This window comes from Mauremys mutica, chromosome 11, assembly GCF_020497125.1.
Source record: "Mauremys mutica isolate MM-2020 ecotype Southern chromosome 11, ASM2049712v1, whole genome shotgun sequence".
Classification (NCBI taxonomy): domain Eukaryota; kingdom Metazoa; phylum Chordata; order Testudines; family Geoemydidae; genus Mauremys; species Mauremys mutica.
The window spans coordinates 28,982,348-29,006,921 of record NC_059082.1 but is presented as its reverse complement, the minus strand read 5'-3'; the positions used below and the strand labels follow the sequence as shown (position 1 = coordinate 29,006,921).

Sequence of the window (24,574 nt, the reverse complement as noted above, 5' to 3'; positions counted from 1 at the left end):
TGTTCCTGTAACTAAATAATAATTGATCTCGTTTCTAATCCTTTGTTTACTTTACACATTTGACAAGAGTCTGTGGTGGCCTTGCTACCATCAGCCACAGTCTTGGTGACACCATCCCCACAACCACATTTTGTGCTGGGTTCCCTTAACCCCCAAAATGAGTGATTGATGGCTGTGATGCAGACTGTGTGGTCTTCAATGAAAGCCACTCCATGCACTTTCAGGGCCAGTCTTTAGCATTTGCAAGGTTTTTTTCTGCAAGGAAAAGAAAGGGAACCCCCCTCTCGGCTGTCCATAAATTACATAACACATTTTTTGGTGATTTTCAAGACCTACCCATCCCCTTGTAGCACTGAAACAAAAAGCAAAATAAAGAAATTAAGCCCCCTCCTCCTCTTAATGGTTAAATAATTTATGGTCAGCCCCAACCATGGAAAGCCTGAGATTTAGCCGAGGTCTCTAAAGGCTGGGTTTGTGGGAGGCGGGATTGTGCGGGGCACGGTGGCAGTGTTCCCCTGTGCACCTGGCAGAGACGAGCCCCAGGAGCTGCTGCAGTCCCAGCCCAGCCAATCTGGCAGGGACTGGGGAGGAGGGAGCTGATCGGCGGGAGCTCCCGAAGCTCCCAGCGCCGCCGCGCGGATCCGGGGCGGGCCGGGCCGGGGGAAGATGGCAGCCGCCGCAGAAGCCATCACCTTGCGCTTGGCCCGGCAGGAGGAGGAGATCCGCTGTTTAACAGCCGAGATCGGCCGCCTGAAGGAGCCGGAGCCGGAGCGCGGCCCGGGAAGCTGCAGCCCGGAGCTGCACAGGCTGAGGGCGGAGAACGAGAAGCTGCGCTACCGGCTCCTGCACCTCCGGCGCAGCCTGACAGCTGAGCTGGGCCGCGGGGAGCCGCGGCGGCCGGGCCCCGCAGGAGGCGGGAAGGTAGCGCGCGGGTGGGGGGGAGGCAGACCCCGAGCCAGCCCCGTGCTTAGCCCTGGGTGCCGGGCAGGGGCCTGCCTGGCATGTGGCGCGTGGAACCGATGGGCCTGGCGGCCGTGGGGCAGGCGGGCTTGCGGTCGTCCATCTGTAGTGGGCGGCCTGGCAGCTGTGGGGGCTCAGTGACATGAACACCAGCAACTATCACTCAGTCCCCCAAGACTCTTTAAAATTTCCCTTGTTTTAGTTTGGGTCACTAGGTCCCCCCAAGCGATTTCAACGTTTTCTTTTGACAAGTGCTGAAATGCTGGCGTGGCCATTATGTGGAGCTGGAGAGTAGCTCCCTGAGCCTGCATTGAACATGGGTTGGTGCCAGGAACTTCTTCCTTTTTTTTTTAAATGAACTAATATTTGCGTAGTGATTGTGGCTTGTTCTGTGCTTTGAAAACGTGAGGCGCTAGACAGGTGCTAGGTATCCTTGTTCAGCAAGGATTAGGGCAAACTGTCTGCTACTCAATCCAGGTAGAACGGGGGTTATTTAGTAGGTTGGAGAAACATACTAGAAGTAGTGGCAGATGTTGATACAAGCTGTATCCATAAGGAGAGTTTACCTGCCTTTTGTTCAGGTTCACAACTTGTATGTCCTATTGGCTGCCCTGCATGATTCTACATCCTCAGGTAGCAGTAGTTGCCAATTATAGGATAAGGACCTTGCCATAGTGATTCACATTTCTGTGATTTTGAGACTACGTTATTGCAACATGTTTTTCATGCACTTATTCTTTACAATCTCTCAAACTTCAGCAATGACAGTAGCAATCCATTTGTGTTGTTGCAGAGAGCAGATTTCACAGAAGCTCAAATAGCTGTACTAGCTCTCAATGAATTTCCAGATGGAATTGAAATATAGAGCCTTAAATGGGTTACAACTTAGTTACCTCATTGATATCCTTCTCTCTTTATGATTAAGTGATCATATTAGATGTCCAGAGGCCTCAGCTGACATCAGAGCTTTGCTGTCCAAACATGTAGTAATAGACTATGCTCATTCCCAAAGGGTTTACAATCTAAAACAAACTAGAGGGTGGGAGGGAAACTAGCTGCAGGGAGGTGAAATGACTAGCTCAAGGTCACACAGCAAGTCAGTAGAAGAACTGGAAATAAAACCCTTGTCCTGAGTGTAAGTCCATTACCCTATATTCTGGACCACAATACCTCTCTATAGTCAGCTTGTTTTCATTGTGGTCTGAGTGTGGAACTGGTTTCTTTTGTTCTCTCACCAAAGCCTGATTTTGTTGCTCTTCCGACTTTTTTGTTCTCCAGTCTTTTTCTGGGGAGGATTTTGTTGATATGTTGTAGCAGTGAGAAAATTCCAGAGGATTTGGAAAGATTCTATCTCTTGGACACTGTGCCTGTTATTTTCCTGGACCAGTGGACATACATCCAGAACATTGTATAGACAGGCACCGGAGTTTTTATTTATTTGTTTCTAAGAGTCTGATGTTGGGCTAAAGAAGACATGGGGTGTATCCTATCAGAAGAAGTTGAAAGACAATGTCCTTTTTCTGAATATTCTTTCATTGTTGTATATCTATCTAAATGTCCCAGTAAACATAGTGGTATAACTTCTTTTTTTTAATTTTTTTAAAGAATACTTCCAATGCAGGCCTGACTGGTGCCCAAAATAAGAATAAAAAGGAGAAGAAAAAAGAAAATGGAGTTGTGAATGGGCTTAGGAATGAGGTAAGCAGATATTTTATAGTACACAAAAGAAGAGTTTTAGCTAGGTTCAGAGCTGGTCCTCCCCTTTGTCACACCTTGTGCCTCATAAGTAAGGCTGCGAGTCTGTCACGGATTCTATGACCTTCATGACTTCTGCAGCGGCTGGTGCTGGCTCAGGGGAGGGAGAATTCTAGCAATGGCTAAGACTTGCACGCATTCTTAATTTTACACACTCACTAGTCTAGGGGAGGGCAAACTACAGCCCAGAGGCCGGATCCCGCCCATCAGGATTGCCAGTCCTGTGGCACCGTGAGGCTAAGGCAGGCTCCCTGCCTGCCCTGGCCCTGCGCCATTCCTGGAAGCGGCTGGCTCCTAGGGGTGGGGAGGCAGAAGGTTCTGTGCGCTGCCCTCGCCTGCAGGCACTGCCCCCCAGCAGCTCACATTGGCTGGGAACAGGGAACCGCGGCCAATGGGAACTTCGGGGGTGGTACCCACAGGCAAGGGTAGCGCGCAACAGAGCCGCCTGCCCCACCCCGCCCCACCCCTTGGAGCCACTGCTGGACATGCTGGCCATTTCTGGGAGTGGTGTGGGGTCAGGGCAGGCAAGGAGCCTGCCTTAGCCCTTCTGTGTGCCACTGCCATCCCAGAGCTGCTCGAGGTAAGTGGTGCCGGGCTGCACCCTGAACCCCTCCTGTACCCTACACCCTCAACCTCCTGCCCTGAGCCCCTTGCTGTACCCTGCACCCCTCCTGTACCCCAACCCTCTGTCCTGAGCTCCTTCCTGCACACCACACCCCCTCCCACACCCCATGCTCCCACCTGCACCCAACCCCCTGCCCCGGCCCTGCATACAATTTCCCCACCCAGATGTGGCCCTCAGGCCAAAAAGTTTGCCCACCCCTGCACTAGTCCCATTGAATTCAGTAGTATTGCTTACAGTGTATAAATTTAAGCATGTGCAAAGCTGTTATTTTCAAGATAACGGTTGAAATGCATATTCTTGTCAATATTGACCAAGAGTCAGAAAAGTTTCATCAGCTATAGGTGTGGTAAGGGGATTTCAGCAGCTGTGAGTGATATTGTGCGGGAGTGGTATTTGGTGAGCAAGAATACAGGGGAATGCTTAGTGGGAGTGCTGACAGAGACTCCCCACCCCTCCAGGATAGCCCTGGTGAGGATTGGATTTTAGAATATTTCAATATTAATCTGTGTAACAAACTTGAAAATGGCCATGATAGTTATTACAACCTGACACTTTGGGGGTTGGAAGTGTTTATGAATGTACGTACGTATTTATTTATATTTTAGAAGCACCTGGAGATACTAACCAAGATCAGATGTTTTATAAACACATAGTAAATTAACCTGCCATTTGTGTTCTCTTTTTAAAAAATAGCTTTGTGACTGCTGTGTGTGATTCTTGCAGCTGCAGTGTGAGCCAAGCTTCATAGACGACAGGCTGAAGCTTTATGAAACACTGAAAAAAGAACATGATGCCTTGCTTGCTTACAGAGCAGCCAACCAGAGCAAGCCTATAAAAGTGATTCTGGCTGATGGTAAAGTCATTGAAGGGGAATCTTGGAAAACAACACCATATCAGTTGGCTGCAGGAATTAGGTAAACTGAAGGTGTAAATGTGTTTTAATAAATGGTGGTTTTGTTTATTTTTTCCTCTCCCCCCTCCTTTGGAGTTAGTTGATGATATAGGGTCACTGAGTGGATGATTGACTTTTTTTTTTTTTTTTTTTTAATATTTGCTTTGCCTTGCTTTCATTGTGGAAGCATTGATACAGGTGGACTTAATGCAGAAATCACTGGGTGTGGTTCTTTGGCCTTTGTTTTACAGAAGGTCAGACAAGATGATCATAATGGTTTCTTCTAGCTTTAAAATCCAATGAAACTGTCAGCAATTAACTCTGACTTGAAATTCAATCCTAAATAACGATAGAATATGGGATTATTATTCAGTAAGCAGAGTTCTCATCCTCCCTTAACCTCCAAATCTTTCCTTCAGGAGAGAGTAAGTCATCATATGGTTTAGAGCAGGGGTAGACAACCTATGGCACGTGTGCCGAAGGCGGCACGCAAGCTGATTTTCAGTGGCACTCACGCTGCCCGGGTCCTGGCCACCGCTCCAGGGAGATCTGCAATTTAATTTAATTTTAAATGAAGCTTCTTAAACATTTTAAAAACCTTATTTACTTTACATACAACAATAGTTTAGTTATATATTATAGACTTATAGAAAGAGACCATCTAAAAACATTAAAATGTATTACTGGCATGAGAAACCTTAAATTAGAGTGAATAAATGAAGACTCGGCACACCACTTCTGAAAGGTTGCCAACCCCTGGTTTAGAGTCTGTAACTCAAAAGTGAACCGAGTTTGAAAATGTTTTAAAAGTCTATAGAGGGCAAAGGGCCAGATTTTGAAGGTTATTCAGGTGCCTAAAAATGTAGACAAGCGTCTAGTTGGATTTTCAGGAACACCTCGGCACCTAAATGCCTTTTAAAAATCTGGCCTCAAATGCCTTTGATACGCATGTTATTACTTTTATTTGTTAGTCGAGGACTGGCTGATAATGCAGTAATAGCCAGAGTGAATGGTGAATTGTGGGATCTGGATCGTCCATTGGAGGGAGATTGTTCACTGGAGCTGCTTACATTTGATAATGAAGAAGCTCAGGCAGTAAGTAAACTGTCTCTTGATTTTACTTGATTAAAGAAACTAATATCTTGAAAAGAAATCTCCCTTTTATTATCTTGATTTTCTTTTTTAATAAAAATCCTGAACATTAGTAGTCCTCGGTATAGTTCAATATATTGTATACAACAAAATTGTTAAATGATTAGTCAAGTGACAATTATTTGTCACTTGACCAGGCGTATTTGATATATGTGCTATTTCAAAAGGGAATTTATGGATAAACACAAATTTTTGGATTCCTTTCTTTCTCCCTTTTTTTAGCTAATGTATAGAAGTTGACTGAAAACAAAACAAAAACGACCTAGATTTGTATGTTAAGTTAAAAGCAGCATGGTGTTTTAAAAATGTTTCTAATATATGTTGTGGATGAAGCATCTAAGGGTTGAGAGTGGGAGAACAGTGGTAGTAAGGTGGCTCAACATCTCAAAAGATCAGGTCCTAAATGTGTTAACATGTGGGGCATCTTATACAGAAATCTCATCCTTATACAGAATTTGATCTGTGAATAAAATATGCCTGCCTGAGCCTGCAACACTTCAGTAACTTCAGGCAGTAACTTCAGTAACTTCAGGCAGGCAGGTGTATCTCAGTGGAACTATGTGTGTGCATAAAGTTATGTACCTAAGTTATTGTGGGGTAGAGGCTGAAGGCCCCAATTCTGCAAAGATTTAAGAATGTGCTTAACTTTATGCACTGTGAATAGTCTCATTGATTACCATATAGGACTAATCACAGTTCATAAAGGTAAGTCAGTGAATAAGTCTTTGTAGGATTGAAGCCTAAATTCAAAGCAGTTCAAAAGCTAAAAAACTTGTCATTGTATAAGTGTCTCTATCAAATGTCCTCAGATAATGTGCATAATGGCATTTATAATAGTCAGACTGCTGTGTATGTGATCATTATTTGGGTATAAATTAAAGTTTAGCTGGCCAGAAATCAGCCTATTTATAAATGAACAAAACACAAAATTGTTGTGGCTGAATCACACCAGAGGTCTAATCACTAAGCAAATTAGAATAAAACAGGGCCACAATGGTACAGCTACCATCATGTTGTTGAACCAGCATTTATCAGATACAGTTATTCGAATCTACATTAATCATCTAACACAGAAGAAATAAAGACAGAAACAGCATTTCCGGCTTAGAATTTAAATATCGTGGCTTCATTTCAACACTTTTCTTCAATAGAAATGCCTTGCTTTTTTAAAAATTATGTAACACCAAGAAGTCATTGTCCTGTGACCTGCTTTTCTGACTTATTATTCATTTATAGGTTTACTGGCATTCAAGTGCTCACATCCTTGGAGAGGCCATGGAAAGTTATTATGGAGGCTGTTTGTGCTATGGGCCACCTATTGAGAATGGATTTTATTATGATATGTACATTGAAGACAGGTAAAATGTCACAGATGTCTGTAAACATTTTGGTTTTGACTTCAGTACTTAAGGCTTAGTTATGCTGAATCAGGTTTTTACCTGCATATTAAAAAGAAAGTAAAGTGGATCCATTTTTTTTTATTTAAAACTGACAGGTTAGTCTTCTCTTCATGGCAATTTTTGGAAGAAATAGTTATTTCTGAAGTTTATTCCTATCAGACTTCTCCTTAAGACTTACAGTTACTGAATGTTTTGTGGAAGAAAGTAGAACTTTGGGATAAAATTTTGAAAGGTGTCTAAGTCACTTAGGCACATAAGGTTTCAGAGTGGTAGTCATGTTAGTCTGTGTCAGCAAAAAGTGCCACAAGTACTCCTCATTCTTTAGGCGCATAGGACCTCAAATGTCTGTCACTTTTGAAAATGGGACTTAAGTCTTCAATGACTTTCAATTAAACTTTATCTCTTATGTTACGTTTGAAAATGGGACTTCTGCTCCCAAGTGACTTAGGTGTTTACCCTTTGTCTAATCATTGTTTGTAGTTATATCGTTCCGTCTGCTTTCTAGCTCTCCGCTGTGTGTATATATAGCCAGGCAAAACTGAGAACTGAAATCGGCTAATAGGATGTCTCTTCAGCTGACTTGGGCCACATGTAGCTTTTCAGTGCTGGCCCATGTGTTGTTAAAAGTCAATAGTAAAGAAGAATATTTTTTTTTGCTTGTGCCTTTCTAGTTCCTTATATGTAAAGTTGGCCTAAATGTTTGTTTCTCTTTGGTTTGTTTAACTTTGGAAATGTCATGAATATCAAGTTGTCTCCCCTATTCTTTCCTGAAGTGTCTCTAAAAGTTGGAAGAACTGAAGTGTCTGTTTTCTCAGTCCTCATCTGAAAGGGGGATAGTGTTGAATCTTTTGCAGAGAAAACTCTTCTTCTATGAATTTGACAGGAGTTTGAGTTAAGCGTGATTATTATTATTATTATTTTTTAAAGCCTGACTAAACGTCAGGTGCTTAGGTCTCTTGGGCCTGAGAAATTGTAGTGTAGACATTTGGGCTCTGGGACCCTGTGAGGGGGAGGGTCTCAGAGCTTGGGCTCCAGCCTGAGCACGAACATCTACACAGCAATTTTTCAGCACCACAGCCTGAGCCAGCTGACCCATGCCAGCTGTGTCCATGACATGAGGCTTTTATCCCCGTGTAGACTTATCCTAATGCACTCAGGTGCCATGAAGATGGGATCAGTAAAAGTAAATAGGACAATTATATAACAGTATATATTCTTTTGAGTCCCCAATCGTGCAACATTTATGCATGTGTTTAACTACTATAGCGAGTAGCCCATTGATTTCAATGGGACTTCTAACAATAATAAAGTTAAGCATTTGTTTGCAGGACGGGGGCCTGAATGCATAGTTGTATTAAACTAAAGGAACCATTGTAGTGATTAAATCAAAGGAGTTCACTCTCCTTACAGAAAAGGAAGTAAATGAATATGGTTTCCCTATGGCATTTGAGGGTAATAAATTGTGCTAGTAAACTTTTTTGTTATTTAAAAGTATAGTAACGTTTCTCTAATTTTTTTGTTTAGAGGCGTATCTAGTACAGAATTTCCTACATTGGAGAACACGTGTAAAAATATCATAAAAGAGAAGCAGACTTTTGAAAGATTAGAAGTCAGTAAGGAGATCCTATTAGATATGTTTAAGGTAATTCTTTGAAGCTACTATAAAACTTGGAGAAATGAGCATGTAAAAATGATTTTTAAAATAGAATTTTAATTCATTTGGATAATATTATGATTTACTACTTTTTCTTTGTCCATCTGTACAATGGGTATTAATTACCAGTCTCTTGGTAGTATTATGTTTTTAATATTTTGTAAAAGCACTTTGAGGTACATGATGGAAAGACACTACACATAATCAGCATACACCCAGACAGATTAGCTATATCTGTCTGATTGTCCCGTCTTCCCTGTATGTTTTATAACACTGTCTTCTTCTGGAAGGAGTGTCAGGCTTTCTCTGCTATGTGTGATTATGTCAGTCTTTAGTACAGGGGTTCTCAAATTGGGGGTCGGGACTCCTCAAGGGGTCATGAGGTTATTACATGGGGGGTTGCAAGCTGTCAGCCTCCACCCCAAACCCTGCTTTGCCTCCAGCATTTCTAACAGTGTGAAATAAATTAAAAACACTTTTTTTATATATGGGGGGCGGGGTGTCACACTCAGAGGCTTGCTATGTGAAAGGGGTCACAGTACAAAAGTTTGAGAACCACTGCTTTAGTAGTTTTAGTGCCTTCTAATGACACAAATATGAGTGCTACCATTATACTAGAATGTCATTGTAGTTAATGAAGTTCTAGTTCCAGATATCTGTTTTTTCTCCCCCATATAGTATAATAAGTTTAAATGTCGTATCCTGAATGAGAAAGTTAACACGCCGACTACCACAGTATACAGGTAAAAATATACAGGAATACATATATTATTTCATTGCTTAAATAACTATACACTGTACTTTTATAATCGGAAAGTAGTAATTTGGGAAGATTTCATCTAAATTGAAGGAAGAAATTATTTTCTGTACGTTTATTAAACTAACATCCCAGACTTTGTGAAGGTTCCCTTTTTTTTTTTTAACTAGGGCTCTGATCCTACAGATACTTGCGCACATACTTAACTTTAAGCACATGAATAGTCCCACTGAAGTCAATGCTTAAAGTTAAGCACATAAGCAGGATTGAGGCCTAGATTTGCAGTTGGTGTTTGTGCATAATTGTATCTTGTCTTCAGGTGCATGACACATGCTTCTCAGAATTACCTCCTGTCTTCATTGGTAGACAAGGGGAGCATGCCCACCCTTGTAATAATGGCCTCCCATCTGAGGGAGAAGAATAAAACAAATAGTCACAAGTGGAATTTTAACCCACTATCAGTAACATTAACTGCTAGCATGGTGTTGGATCTGAATCCTGTCCAGGGGCGGCTTCAGACCCCAGCACACCAAGCGTGTGCTTGGGGCGGCATGCTGCGGGGGGCGCTCTGCCAGTCGCCGGGAGGGCGGCAGGCGGCTCCGGTGGACCTCCTGCAGGCACGCCTGCGGGAGGTCCACCGGAGCCGCGGGACCGGCGACCGGCAGAGCGCCTCCCGCGGCATGCCACCGTGCTTGGGGCGGCGAAATGTCTAGAGCCGCCCCGATCCTGTCCAGCTGGGGTTGTGGAAGGCAAAGTTGGCTGAAAAATGGCAAAATCTTTTTTTGTCAATTTTGTTTAGATGAAAACTTCCTGACCAGCTTTCGTGGGAGAGTCCTAGGTCAGTGGCTCTCAATCTTTCCAGACTACTGTACCCCTTTCAGGAGTCTGATTGGTCTTGTGTACCTTCAAGATTCAGCTCACTTAAAAACTACTTGCTTACAAAATCAGACATAAAAATACAAGTTTCACAGCACACTATTACTGAGAAATTGCTTACTTTCTCATTTTTACCATAGAATTGTAAAAATAAATCAATTGGAATATAAATATTGTACTATACACTAAAATTTAAGTACATAGAGCAATATAAACAAGTGATTGTATGAAATTTTAGTTTGTACTGACTTCACTACTGCTTCTAGGTAGCCTGTTGTAAAACGAGGCAAATATCTAGATGAGCTGATGTACCTCCTGGAAGATCTCTGCGTACCCCCAGGGGTATGAGTACCCCTGGTTTAGAACCACTGTCCTAGATGGCATCATTAGGTAGTTGAGGGTAGGTGCTGAGTATTGCCCAAGAGTCCGCGCCCTCTGACTCAAGTGAAAAGCACTTTGCAGTACTGGGTCCTAGTATAGTTCTGAGACTAGAGAAATTACTGAGAAATTCATGCTGCACAATTGCATGTAAAACACACCTCATAAATTTCTGACCACTTACGTATAATTATTGTATTAGTAAATCTGTGCTAGTCACCATAATTTTTCTTGTACATTATTACTGATTATATTTTAAAGTGTTGTAAAATTTTAGGAATAATATGGTTTATGTCTGAATTATTTTGTTGTAGGTGTGGTCCATTGATTGATCTCTGCAGGGGCCCACATGTGAGACACACTGGAAAAATTAAAGCCTTTAAGATTTTTAAGGTAAGAGTAGAAATTGATAAGCTTTCAAAGCTAACTAGAGCAGGGACAAGATTGAATTATACTGATGTGTGTGTTAGAGGGTTTTGGTTTTTGGTTTCCCCCCTTTTTCCCCCTCCCCGTCCCCCGAAATGCCAGAGACTGGAGTCTACTATGTCCTTTTTTTTTTCTTGATTGTCACACCATCAAAGCCATCCTTAACGTTTCCCCCCTACGCTCACCCTAAATAAAATTACTGATTACCCTCCTTCTGTCCCCCCTGCCCCCCAAAAATTAACTGACTCTTGTCCATCCTGATTGCGCTCAGCTCTGTAGTGGTGTAAATGAACAGGATCAATTTATTTTTATAGATTATTAGTGTAGCCATTTGTTCGCAAAGTAAGGGAACATCCATGTTTATTGGTACAGAAAACAATGTTTTGCTCTGTCTTTTCTTTATTTTTAGATCCCATTAACTTGGCCAACTGCTGGCCAGCTGAGCCGCTGAAACTGACACATGTGCATCTGAGCACACTGTTGAGCTTGTCTCCCTTGCACACCACAAGATCCCTGTAGAGTGGGTGACCACAGGACCTATAGTTATATTTTTTCCAAACCTGGAATGTTTGCCCTGGGTGGCTTGAAGGGGACTGTAAATAATGTGTAACCTGTAGGAAAAAATCAGTGACAAGCATCTGTTTATATCTTTTTATGTTTTCAAGGCTATCTTTTCAAGGAGACAGTCAAGAAATTTATTTTTCTAAATGAAAACCGAGAATCTTTCATGTTTCCAGGCCCCTCAAAGCATGGGGCTTACATGACTAATGCTGGCTTAGCTTTCTGTACCTGAAAGTACTGCTTCTTTAAAGTGACATTCTGCACAAAAGAACCAGAATTAACTTGTGCAGATGCTTCTGGTAATTAGGTAATATAAGTTACTGGCAACCATTAATTGGTTAATTTGGTTGGGCGGTCGGAGTCCTTGATCTCCTTTGAACATTCAGCATCCTTTTGTTCAGTTAACTTTGTGCTTGAGATCTGTGGTGCTGTTGTATTTAAATATTCAGATTAAGTGTTCAATCCTCAAAACAGTATCTGTATTTGACTTTGAAAACGAGTTATTTTTATGTTTTCTTCTGTTTTCTACTGTCTTACTGCATCATGTTGTGAAGTTTACGTTCATCTGTAATGTAATGACATGATACAAGTTAAAATAACGTGGCCAAGTACAACAAATGCATGATTAGAACAAGTATTTATTTTTATGCATGCTGTGTTACTATTCCAACAAAAAAGCAGTGCATACATTTAACTGCAAGTATCTTTGTCTTTTAAACCAATATTGGATGACTTGTCAATTCTTTTCCCAAGAAGCAGTGAGATACGGTAATTGGATTGCATTAGCATTTATTCTTCCCCTGCAGCTGTTTGTATAATACTGTTTTTAAAAAATGTTATTTTTTTTTAACATCAGAATTCTTCTACATATTGGGAGGGAAAGGCTGACATGGAAACATTGCAGAGAATCTATGGAATATCCTTCCCTGATAACAAAATGATGAAGGAATGGGAAAAATTCCAAGAGGAAGCCAGAAATCGGGATCATAGGAAAATTGGAAAGGTAATGATATTCTTATTACTTTTAAAGGACGTTGTCCTGGTGATAATCCAAAATATATTTCTTTCTCCTCAAAAGACCCTCTGAAAACTGAGTACTATTAGCCACCCCCAAATGATGGCTAAAATTAGTTGGGTGACCCATTAACAAAACTAAGAGACTGACTTTGCCATTGCAGATATTATGCATTCTTCATCATAAAAATGTAGGAATTAGAGATGACTAGTCAGGCCACTTAGTCTATCCCTCTATTCCACATGGGTTGTCTAATGGTGATTTTCTTCCACTACTTCCTTTATAACTATTCCATGGTCTAATGGGTCTTGTTTTTTGTTTCCTGATATTCATCTTAAATCTTCCTTTGCGTAATTTAATCCTGTTACTCCTATTTATTCTCCCTTGGACCACCCTAAATAATTGTTCTTTCTCCTTAGTGTTCAAACCCTCCTCTATCCCCTCCCCACATACCCACCTGTGGCTGCCTTCTAGCTAGGCTATACATACATAATTATTTTAATCTCAGAAATCATTTCTTCTCTTGCCATATCATCCCTCCAGTTTTCTGTTGCCTGCTTACTTCCTGAATCAGCAATGGGATTACAACTGACAAGAGCCCTGTTCTCTGAATCTCCCAGATGACAGATTAATCTCCTAGTATCTAAAATATAAATCAGAAAATAAAATGTGAAGCAACTATTTGATGACTTAGATGCACATATGTGCTACAAATAATTGAACTCATTAATATATTAATCTGAAACTTGTTTACTGAGAAGTATACACACACTGAGTCTCCATAAATCCTGTTTATGCCTATATACACCTTGCCCAAGCAGACTCTCTCCTCTCTTGTTTGTACTGAACCTTGCGTAAATTCTAGCCTGTAAACTGAAGGCACGGACCTGACTAGCTATGTTAGGAACCTAATACACTAGTGAGAATTGTACAGATAATAAACATGATCTATGTTTGATCACATTTCATATTAGGATTCCATTTATAAAGGTTTAAAGGGGTTAATAAAAGATCAGTAGTTGTCGTAAGTATGTTCCAGGAATGAGTCCTATGTGTGTTACAGATGGTTATAAGCACATCAGTAGAAGTTGTTATAACTATATGAGCCACATATTGACTTGTTGGACTCTATAACAATAAAGTAACCAAGCATTACAACATCTTGGTCACTTATTAACCCTTTATAAACTGAATCTTAATATGAAGTATGATTTTTTTTGTTCAATATGTATTTACATTTGTTTCTTTCCCAGTTAAAAATGGATGAACTGGTGTAACATGATACATAGGATACTAACAGAGGTTCTCCAAAGAAAATGTAAAGTACTAGATCCCCACTCTTATGTCCACATTCTTAGCACAGGGCTTTGACAAAGTTTCTACTTGCTCAAAATCCTGGGCCATTAAACCATCTCACCAGTGAGTGGTGTCTGCCTGCCAAATGACTTTTTCCGTGCACTAGTGGGTAGGAGTATTTTAAAGGCTCAGATTTTTGAGGAAATGTGAGATTAGTCAGTCACACATTTGGAGATGGGTCTCTAGTGTCACATGCCTTCTGAAAATCAGAATTACTGGTAAATTATTTTCTCAACATTTTTAATCTTGTTCTCCTCTGTAGTTCTTATTGCTGCATTCTAAAAATATCATTCACTGTCTCTAACAAGGAGTCTTAACGCTCTCAATTTAAAAATAGTGATTTGAACTGGAAAAAACATTAATGAATACAATTTAAGTGGGCTTACTGAATTCTACATTTATTTGTACAGGAGCAAGAACTTTTCTTCTTTCATGATCTTAGTCCAGGAAGCTGTTTTTTCCTCCCCAAAGGTGCCTTTCTTTATAACACACTCATGGATTTTATACGAGTAAGTGGGCATGTCTTAAAATTTCTAATCAACATAATTAAACATCTTTCCTTTCTCTTGAAGATGTGTTGCTTTTTTCAGACTGGCCTTAGCTCAGATGACACATTTTTGAGGTCCCTTCCAGCCCTACATTTCTATTATTCTTATTGATCCAACTATTGCATTAAGGCACTCCCCCACAAAAAAATATGTGCTCTGTGTATATATTTGTGTACAGATATACTGAAACTTTAGTGAGGTTGTATGGGATAACTTCAGGAAGAATTTGACCTTAATTTTTTTTGCTAATTATTAAACCACAGTGCATTTATAACTTGATCTCAGTCATCTAACCCTTACACGTGTGATTCCCATTGACTCCAGTAAAGATCTATTGTAAGTAAGGATTGCAGGATCAGGCTTTTACTCTACGTAAAACACACACTCTGTAACTTTTTTTTTTTTTTTTTGCTGCATCACCTTTTGGATTTATTTTCTAGGAGGAATATCACAGGCGTAATTTTACTGAAGTAGTATCACCTAACATCTACAACAGTAAACTCTGGGAAGCATCAGGTCACTGGCAGCACTACAGTGAAAACATGTTCTCATTTGATGTTGAGAAGGAAACATTTGCCCTTAAGCCCATGAACTGTCCAGGACATTGGTTTGTATTATCTTTCCTGTTTTCCTATTTGTGAAGGTAATGTTTTGAGGCTCAGGGAAATTATATTAACTTCAGTGCATTACTATATTATAGTAAAACCTATACAGTAGATAACCCTTATAGGGCAATCAGCTGTACTCAGCGCCTGTCCCAAGGCATCTTTAGAGAGCGTGAGTACAGTTCTGCTCCTGTTTATTAAATACATGTTTAGGGGAAAAAAAGATATAATTTGCAAATATCTTGGGTTTTTTTGCAGTTTGTTTAAAATTTACATTGGATAGAGATGGGATGAACTCATGGCTAGAGAGTAGGACAGGGTGCTGGAAACCACTGAGTTTTTAACTTTGGCTCCAACAGGGACTTGGCTCTGTGGTCTTTGTCAAGTCACTTTTTTCTGTGGCTCATTTTCACCATCTGTATAATGGTTGCTATACTTGCCTACCTTTCAGGGGTGTGGAGAGACTTAGTGGTAGATTCTTGAAAAGTGTTATGTAACTGATAACCTATTTATCTTGGTTTTTTCTTTGACTGGCCTAAGCTGATTTAGTTCAAAATGAATCTTTTATCTTGGGCCTTGTGGAAGATATTAGCATGTAAAAGAAGCTAAAGACTGTTGGGTATAAGTTTTTCCTGCCTAAATATACTTTGTCTCTTCTAGCTTGATGTTCGCTCATCGCCCGCGCTCATGGAGGGAAATGCCTATTAGACTTGCAGACTTTGGGGTTCTTCATAGAAATGAACTCTCAGGGACTTTGAGTGGTTTGACTCGAGTCAGGCGTTTCCAACAGGATGATGCACACATCTTTTGCACAATGGAACAGGTGAAGAACTTTTCAGCCTTTATCTTCTCTTGGCATGTTATTGTGTAGCTTAAGTGCATCATTTGTTGCTTTTGTTTCATCCCTGTTGCTAGGTTGCATCCTTCTAATTCATCTAGGATTCAGTATGTCTTAGATTTCTATATAATTGCTTAAGTCAGTATCCTATCATGCTTAGTGTCTAACATCAGAAATCGCCAACAGCATAATACCCTGATGTTTTATTAAGTTTTCCTTTTAGGGCATAAATGTTTATTTGCAAAGGAGAACAATAGGTATTTGAGATGTTACTGACTGGGGGTTATTGAGTAGGCCGACCTGGAGTTGTATATCTACAGGAAAAAATCCTATACAGGATCTTACTTTTATGTATCTTGACTCAAGGATATTGAAGCAATAATGACAGAGTCCGAAGAGATCAAATAACCAGGAAAAAAGTAATATATCATGAAAAGTGGTATACCAGTTAAAAAGGTGGTATATCATGGCGATGTTCTCCACTTAGCTATGCTGAGTAGTATTTTATTCCATGAGTGATCCCAAAGATTTCAGTGGGGAGTAAATTAATACTGTGTGAGAGAGAGTGGTAGAACCTGGTCTCAAAATCCCAGGCCTACAAAACATGCTTCTGATTCAGAAAAAATAAAGCAAGCCTGATTACAGTGATAAAACAATAGTAATGATCAAACAGTTCTCTGTGGCAGCATTTTGATGTTCTGTTTGTCAGTTGATTTGTGTTGCTTAAATTTCAGATTGAGGAAGAAATGAAAGGCTGTCTGAACTTTTTGAAGTCAGTTTATGCAGTGTTTGGTTTTACCTTTCAATTGCATCTTTCTACAAGACCTGAAAACTTCCTAGGAGAAGTAGAGATCTGGGACCACGCAGAAAAGGTAACGCAGGAAGGTACTTAATACTTCCATTCACAGAAATTTAATGCATTTTAATATGGCTAAATGTAAATGTAACTATCTCAGAACAAAGAATGTAGGCCATACTTACAGGATATGGGACTCTTTCCTAGGAAGCAGTGAATCTGAAAAAGACTTGGAGGTCATGGTGGATAATCAGCTGAACATGCACTCCCAAAAGAGTTAATGTCATCCTGGGATGCATAAACAGAAGAATCTTGAGTAGGAGTAGAGAGGTTGTTTTGCCTCTATCTTTAGCACTGGTGTGACTACTGCTGGGATACTGTGTCCTGTGTGGTACCCACACTTTAAGGAAGATAATGAAAAATTGGAGCATGTTCAGAGAAGAGCCATAAGAATATTTAAAGCATGTTTTCTAATCCTTTAGAGCAGTGGTGGGCAATCTGCGGCCTGTGGGCCGAAGGTTGCCCATCACTGATTTAGAGACTCATGGAGCTCAATTTGTTTAGTTTGAAGAGGAGGTTAAGGAGTGACTTGGTTACAGTCTTCAAGTATCTACATGGGGAAAACGTTAAATAACGTGTTCTTCAGTCTAGCAGAGAAAGGCATAATACGATCCAATGGCTGGAAGTTGAAGCTAGATAAATTCAGGCTGGAAATAAGGCATAATATTTTTTAAAGTAAGTAATTAACCATTGGAAGAATTTATAAAGGGTCATGGTGGATTTTCCACAGCCAATTTTGAAACCAAGATTGGATGTTTTTCTAAAATATATGCTCTAAGAATTATTTCAGGGCAAGTTCTGTGGCTTATATTATACAGGAGTTCAGACTAGATGATCACAATAGTCCTGTCTGGCCCTGCAATCTGTGAAACATGCAACTGTCTAATGTCCAGTCTTGCAAACCTTCAGTCATGCTGAAGTGAGTGAGATTACTTACATGAATAGGAGGGTTGTTTTTTTTTGTAGGACTGGGCTCTAAAATCTGTACGTGATAGATGTAAAGCACTGACAAAATAAATCTCCTGATTCATATAGTTTCTTGTACATACCCATAGCTTGAACTGACTTTCTAACAGAAATTTCTTTTTGTTGCTCTCCACTCACTCTATATATCCAAAAGCCAAGATTTAAAGTAATTGCCGTATATACTCGTTCATAAGCCAAATTTTTTTAGTAAAAAAGGGAAGCACCAGAGACGTGGGTCGGCTTATGAACGGGTATAGAGAGGGAGAGGTGGGACACAGCCCCACCTCCAACAGAGGGAGCAAGGAGAGGCAGCAGAGCCAGAAGGGAAGAGGCAGGGCCAGAATCTCTCTGCTTCTGGCCATGCTGCTCTCCCCGCAACCTCCAAAGCAGCTGCAGCTGCAGCTCCGGGGCAGGCAGGCTGCAGCCATACCGCTCAGCCCCACCCCCCCGACCAGGCTGTGGCCGCGCGCCCAGGCGCTGGCGCACGCTGCAGCCACGCCGCCCAGCCTGCTGAAATATGCTGCGGCCACGCCGCCCGGTCTGGCCTGCCGGAGCAGGCTGCAGCCACGCTGCCCAGCCTGCCAGAGCAGCTCCAGCCAGGCCAGAGCCATCCTCCCCTGGCCCTCCCCAGATAAGGTGGGAAAGGATGGGATGGGGAGAGTGTGGGGGTCCCGGGCTAGGGTTGGGGTCGGGTCATGTGGGAGGTGGTCACATGGGTTACTCCCCTGACCCCCAGCTTCTCTCCCCGCCAAAAAAAATTTCCCCACCAGTTGCTGTCCCGGTCTGTCAGGATAAGCAGTTGGTGCACCGGGACACTTTGTTTACTTAGGTTTACCTCCGTGCCTGCGGACGCTCGAGGTAAACAAACCATCTCGGCTCACCAGTGGCTTATCCAGGTGGCCCGGGAGCCAAAGTTTGCTGACCCCTGAATTATAGGGTCGTCTTATGAACGGGTTATAAAAAAATTCCATTTTTACTTATCCATATTGGGGGAGGGTCAGCTTATAAACAAACCGGCTTACGATCGAGGATATACGGTATGTTTTTTCAGCTGTATTAGTTCAAAACTCTTTATATTGCTAAGATATTTGAGTCAGTCCTACCCATTTTCTTACTTTGTATGACTTAATCTTTGAAGTACAGTTCTTTCCCTCACCTTCCCCTTCATGGGCAGCTTTGGTAGGACTTTGTTAAAGAAATACAATTTTTTAAAAAAACTGTAACGTTTAAACTTCTTCTTTTTGATTTTTATAATTAGCAATTACAAAACAGTTTGAATGACTTTGGAGAGCCATGGAAGTTGAATCCAGGAGATGGAGCATTTTATGGTCCTAAGGTTAGTAAATCGGTGCAGTTCTGCAATGAAGCTCTAATGCAGCTTTGTGGGTGCATAATAGAGTAACCAAAAAACCCGTATATAGTAACTAAGGCATTTCCTTTGCAGATTGATATTAAAATCAAAGATGCTATTGGCAGGTACCATCAGTGTGCTACCATCCAACTTGACTTCCAGCTACCAATCAGATTTAATCTTACTTATGTTGGGTAAGTGCTTGAATTCTTAATCTGTCAACTATATGACAGATAATTTTTTTACTTTCACTGTTTGTAGCTCCCATTAAAAATGAGTTAACCAAAAGTAGTTTAATTATTTACTGGCCTTTGGACAAGCTGCTGACCTACCACTAAATGCCTAGGTGCATTAGTGGGGCAAGAGATCCCCAGCAGTGGAAATAAGTACTTGGACTGGGCTCTGAGCGGAGGATTTTCCCCCTAATTTATTAGTGTGTTCAGCTGCTCAGTTTCATTGTAAATGTAAATGAGCAGAAAAAATTGATAACTTGTCTGTCTGGTCTGCTCTTCCTGAAGAGAACTGAGTGCATCTGACCTTGGGTAGCCTTTGAGGAAACTTATTTGGGACAGACACACTAATCAATCACTATAGTCCGATGCCTCCACTGAACACATTAAGTTTACACTTTAAACTATCAGCACCTTGCAGGATTGTGTTCTTGACACAGTCACAATTTTAAAGTAAAGATCAGATCAGCCTGGTTATCCTTGATGGAGGTGCATAAATCATACATGAACAGTTCTTTTGGAGAAGGGAAATACCATTTCTGGTTTCCAACTTGAGAGAAGAACACTTTCTTGTACAAATTTGTGATAGTCATGTTGTCCTTGGACAAGTACTTCCATTAGTTTTCTGTTTTTCTGGTTTGCCACATTTGATTGTAATTTCTCTCCCCTGACTTTTTTTAATAAAAAAGCAGGATCTTTGTTTTGGATTTGATCTGCTCTTGCTACTTATTTGTCATCTGAAGTCCCAATTGTTTATTTTTCACAGCATGATAATCATCACAGAAACCAAAAGATTGAAGTTTCAGATGGGAAATAAGCAGTAGGAACAGGGGAGATCCTAATGAAGATAATATTTTAATGTAAATGTCAGTAAAAATGAGTGGAAAGAAGTATATCATAGATGAAGATATATAGATGTGGACCTGAGTCATAGAGTTGGAATCTGAATCCAAGTTCACAGTGGTTTACAAAACCAGGGTTTTCTTTTGTGCCCACTTCTCATTATATGTAGGCAGGATTATTTCAAACTGATTTAGCCATCAATTATTTCCTGAATGTCAGTATGTCACAGTAAATTTGGAGTTAAAGCTGTTGGATTTCATGCCATTAATAACTTGCTAATATTTAATATTTTATTTATATAAAAAGCAAAATAGAAGATGGAAAAATGACAGTAAGCTTATATGTGCGCTGATTAAGGTAAATGTCTTAATCTTCTTTCTTTCTGTTTTTCTTTCTTTGCAGTAAGGATAGTGATGATAAGAAAAGGCCAGTGATCATTCATAGAGCTATTTTGGGCTCAGTGGAGAGAATGATAGCTATTCTAGCAGAAAATTATGGAGGAAAATGGTATGTGACACATGTACAGTACTAAGAAACAATTAAGCACATAGCTAGAAAATACAGAAACTTCCTAATAGCTAACACATCATAATGCAAAATAATTCACCAAGACTCTTAGCAAAAGTAGCACAGGCAAAACAACCAAAAGGTGGAATGTCTCATTAAGGCCTGAGTGCCATAAAATCATTAATATACTGGTTCATATTTAAAATATTAAGAGTACTGTATACAGTAGACAAACTCAAACAACATAATTGTAGACTAAAATAAAAGATTAGAAATTCAGTTTTACAAGATTATAATAAAACTAGTACAGTAAGACCATATTATTAATATGGCAGTTTAAATGTTCGCAGAATACATTTTATTCACCCTTCATTATTTAGCTTGCAGATTCATTTTTTATACTTATATGGCTGTTGTACATATATAGATCCATAAATTAGAGAGTCTTAACATATATAAATAGTGAAAGCTGCTCCCTTATTCATGATTAATATCTGAAAGATAACGTCTTCATGAACTGATGATAAAGAAGTACCATTGAATGGAGGGGGGGCAGAAAGGGAACAGATCTCACTCATGAACACACAGTCCACCTATTATTTTAAAAGTATAAAATAAAGTAAAATGGATCATGTGTGAAAAATTAAAATGCAGTCTAGTTATGAAACCAACTTGGAAAGGAACAAGAGATCAAAGTTGTGTATATATCTTCATGCCCTGTGGGTTTGTATCCTGAGCTCATTCAAGGGATTCCAGACTTTTATCTAAGCTAGTTGGGTACTGAAGTCACAAGCAAGAGTGCAAAACCCAAGGGTGGTGGTGGCACTAGAATATTTCCTTCAGAGAACAATACCTACAAGTGATTTCCCTTTACACCCTAATATGAACTGACTTCAAAGCAACCTGAAAATGTTGATTATTATATGGTAACGTTTTCTCTTTTTTTAACAACATTAACACGAAAGTAAATTTAAACTTAAACTAGTAACCTCTTTCCATATTTTTTTCTATTGTTCTAAGGAACAGCGGTGCATATAATATTCTGCAGTGTCCAAAGTTCATCCACTATTTGGAGACAATTAGCCACAACAGAGGTGGATTGAATTCATGACATTTATTTTAGTTTTAACAGTAAATTTCAGGGCTTCTGTTTATTTAACCCAGCTCCAAAATTATTCATTAATATATTACGTTCTAGGTCAGGGTTCTCAACCTTTTTCTTTCTGAGGCCCCACCAACGTGCTATAAAACCGCCGTGGCCCAGCTTTGCCTCAACAACTGTTTTTCTGCATATGTAAGCCAGGGCTGGCCTTACGGGGTAGCAATCAGGGCAATTGCTCAGGCTTTGGCTTCAGCCCCAGGAAGTGGGGCTTGGGGCCCTAGGCTTCAGTCCCATGCGGTGGGGCTTTGGCTTTCGCACTGGGCCCCAGCAAGTCTGACTCTGGCCCTGCTTGGCAGACCCCTTGAAACCTTCTCGCAGCCCCCCAGGGGCCTCAGGAACTGCTGTTCTAGGTGAATTGAGCAGGATAAAGATCATGCCTTAGCCTAGATGTCTAATTAAATTTTAAAATTAAATATTTTTGAAAATTATTCAGCTACTCTTAGGGCATATAAACATTGGTATGAATGGAAGGTGTGGGTTTTGTGTATGTGTATATACAACATATTTTTTTATATAATTTTTATTTTGTTACATTTGCCAGGCCTTTCTGGCTCTCTCCTCGCCAGGTCATGGTTGTCCCTGTGGGGCCTACTTGTGAAAAATATGCTCAGCAGGTAAGAGTAGACTTCCTTTAAAAACTAGAAATAAATTTTTATTTTATCTATTGGATAACCTATAATTCCATCCTAGAACAGAAACATGTAACTCTTAGGAAATATAGACATGCTTGACTGAGATGAAAGCATTATTGTTGTAGTCTTTATTACTTTCTAAAATTGTCATGAATCATGGGGACATGTAATTCCTAAACAAAATAAAAAAAATCATTCTTTTGGGCTTTCTTGCTGCTTAGGCTTCAGTAATTCTCTAATTTAAAAAAAAAACAGAGTAGCCATCTTGTATATTGTAATCAGTGTTTTATTATAAAGATGTCTGTTAAGCTAACCGAATAAATTTGACCCAATCCTGCCAAGTACATAAATTTTTGTATAATTTTCTCAATTGAATAGTCTCTATGATTTCAATGGAACTCCTCGCAAGAGCATATTTATGCATACTTAAATGCTTTGCACAATCAGTGTCATGATCTCTGGTGATATATGTGTGTGTGTGTGTGTGTGTGTATATATACATACACACTGTAATATATATACACACACTGTAATATTAATGAAACTTTAACTTTCTTTTAGGTTTGCCATGAATTTTTTGAAGCAGGATTTATGGCTGATGTTGATCTAGATCACAGCTGCACATTAAACAAGAAAATAAGAAATGCACAGCTTGCACAGTATAATTTTATTTTAGGTAATTGTGTATTTAGGTTTCTGATCATTGTAAAAGTGGTTTTCTTTTTTAAATTTTGGTTATAAACGTCAAATGCTGGCATAGAATTTGATTTTATTTTAAATTTCATAATGTAAGCAGGAGATCAAATAGATTTTTAGCAAATTAGTTAAAGCAGAGTTTCTTTTCACATATTAAAAAAAAAAGAGTAAAAGAATAGGTATGAGTTTAAAATAGTTTTATGTTTAAATGGTAGGGCATACCTTCTTGAATGTGTGGAAAGGACTAAGATATGGGGATGGAGTGGTGACCAGCATTGGTCCCAATGAATTTTTCTCTAGTAGTTATTTACTTTTCAAAAGTTACAAGCTTGCTGCAGATCCATTAATGTCTTTCTGCAATATTCCTCTTGCAGTGGTTGGAGAAAAGGAAAAAGCAAATAATGCTGTCAATGTGCGAACAAGAGACAATAAGATTCATGGAGAGATTTTGATAACATCTGCCATTGAAAAACTAAAGAAACTGAAGAAATCACATGCTTTATATGCAGAGGAAGAATTCTGAAATGGCTGCTAACTGGGAGCCATGTTAACTCTAAATGAAGCTGATTATTTTTCCTCCTCTCTCTAATACTGTTGTGCTTATTTGCAAGGTCTTTGAATTAATGCACAAAAATGGAGCTGATGTGGGTGCTTTTGGGATAGTGTTAAAGACAGATGCAAACCTTGGACTCCTCAAGCAATTACATGAATCCATAGCAACTGGAAAATTCCATTTAGAAAATAAACCTACATCTATGCTACAAAATGTATTGTTTCTGCTATATAAATAAAGCTGGAGCTCTATTAAAGTGATCAAGAGAAAAACACTGGAAAGTGTACTTGCTGCTACTGCTAAAAAAAACTTAATCAGTTAGTCAAAAGTAGCTATGTAACTTACTTGTCTGGCATCAGAAACTTGGTAGCTTGTAGATAAAATTAAAATGCTCCTCATATATTTGTTTTGATATCAGTTTTCTCAAATATTTTTGTTTGGGCATGTCTAGTTCCTACTGGACTAATGTCTACAGGCCACACACGTGTTGGTACTATTGTAAGTCTCAGCAGCAAAGACAGGCACTGAATGGGCATTAAGACTGAATAACCACTTATTTCAAAGGTGACCACCTAGAGATAGGTTGAATTATACTGTCTAAGCAATGTAGGTTGTTGGCTGTAGGGTTCTTGTTCTTTGAATATATGGAAAACCTCCATTTACAGTGCTGTAAACTTGGCTCCTTTCACAAGTACTAAATTCACTTTTAAAAGACTTAAAAAACAAAACAAAAAACAACCAACCCCTCCATAGAATGCATTGTGGTGTTTCTGCTTTGTTTGGAATATGGGCACTAGAAAAATATGTTGAAAAATCTGTTGCATGTAAATTTCCTTAATTATTTTATCTCTACAACACAGTTTATTGGAAACATCAGCCTAGGTGTATGTTGAATCTAAATTTGTACTTTTAATGGCTCCATTTTGTAATTAGATAAAAAAGTTTACTGTTCCTGGCAGTTGAATAAATCTTCAATACAA

At 39.7% G+C, this 24,574-nt stretch overlaps 1 protein-coding gene across 2 annotated transcripts; it reads left to right on the top strand.

Annotated features, from left to right (window-relative positions):
• Positions 1–589: 589 nt before the first annotated feature.
• TARS3 (threonyl-tRNA synthetase 3) lies at positions 590–24,574 on the top strand. 2 transcript variants are annotated; one of them, XM_044980796.1, is made up of 19 exons: positions 590–921; positions 2,566–2,658; positions 4,064–4,254; positions 5,204–5,327; positions 6,621–6,742; positions 8,309–8,426; positions 9,117–9,181; positions 10,764–10,842; positions 12,293–12,439; positions 14,218–14,316; positions 14,796–14,962; positions 15,621–15,783; positions 16,533–16,670; positions 18,879–18,956; positions 19,065–19,165; positions 20,447–20,551; positions 22,255–22,327; positions 22,907–23,021; positions 23,416–24,574. In XM_044980796.1, exons 1-19 carry the CDS (start codon positions 667–669, stop codon positions 23,562–23,564), a joined length of 2,382 nt encoding a protein of 793 aa, XP_044836731.1. In that variant the 5' UTR covers positions 590–666; the 3' UTR covers positions 23,565–24,574. The 2 variants fall into 2 exon arrangements, with proteins under 2 accessions (XP_044836731.1, XP_044836732.1); XM_044980797.1 differs by lacking the exon at positions 14,218–14,316.

Excerpts from the sequence above, each read along its gene's own strand:
- TARS3 (XM_044980796.1), top strand. The coding sequence starts at position 667 with ATGGCAGCCGCCGCAGAAGCCATCACCTTGCGCTTGGCCCGGCAGGAG. Across the intron at positions 922-2,565 it reads GCCCCGCAGGAGGCGGGAAG|AATACTTCCAATGCAGGCCT; the intron begins GTAGCGCGCGGG and ends ATTTTTTTAAAG. Across the intron at positions 9,182-10,763 it reads CCGACTACCACAGTATACAG|GTGTGGTCCATTGATTGATC; the intron begins GTAAAAATATAC and ends ATTTTGTTGTAG.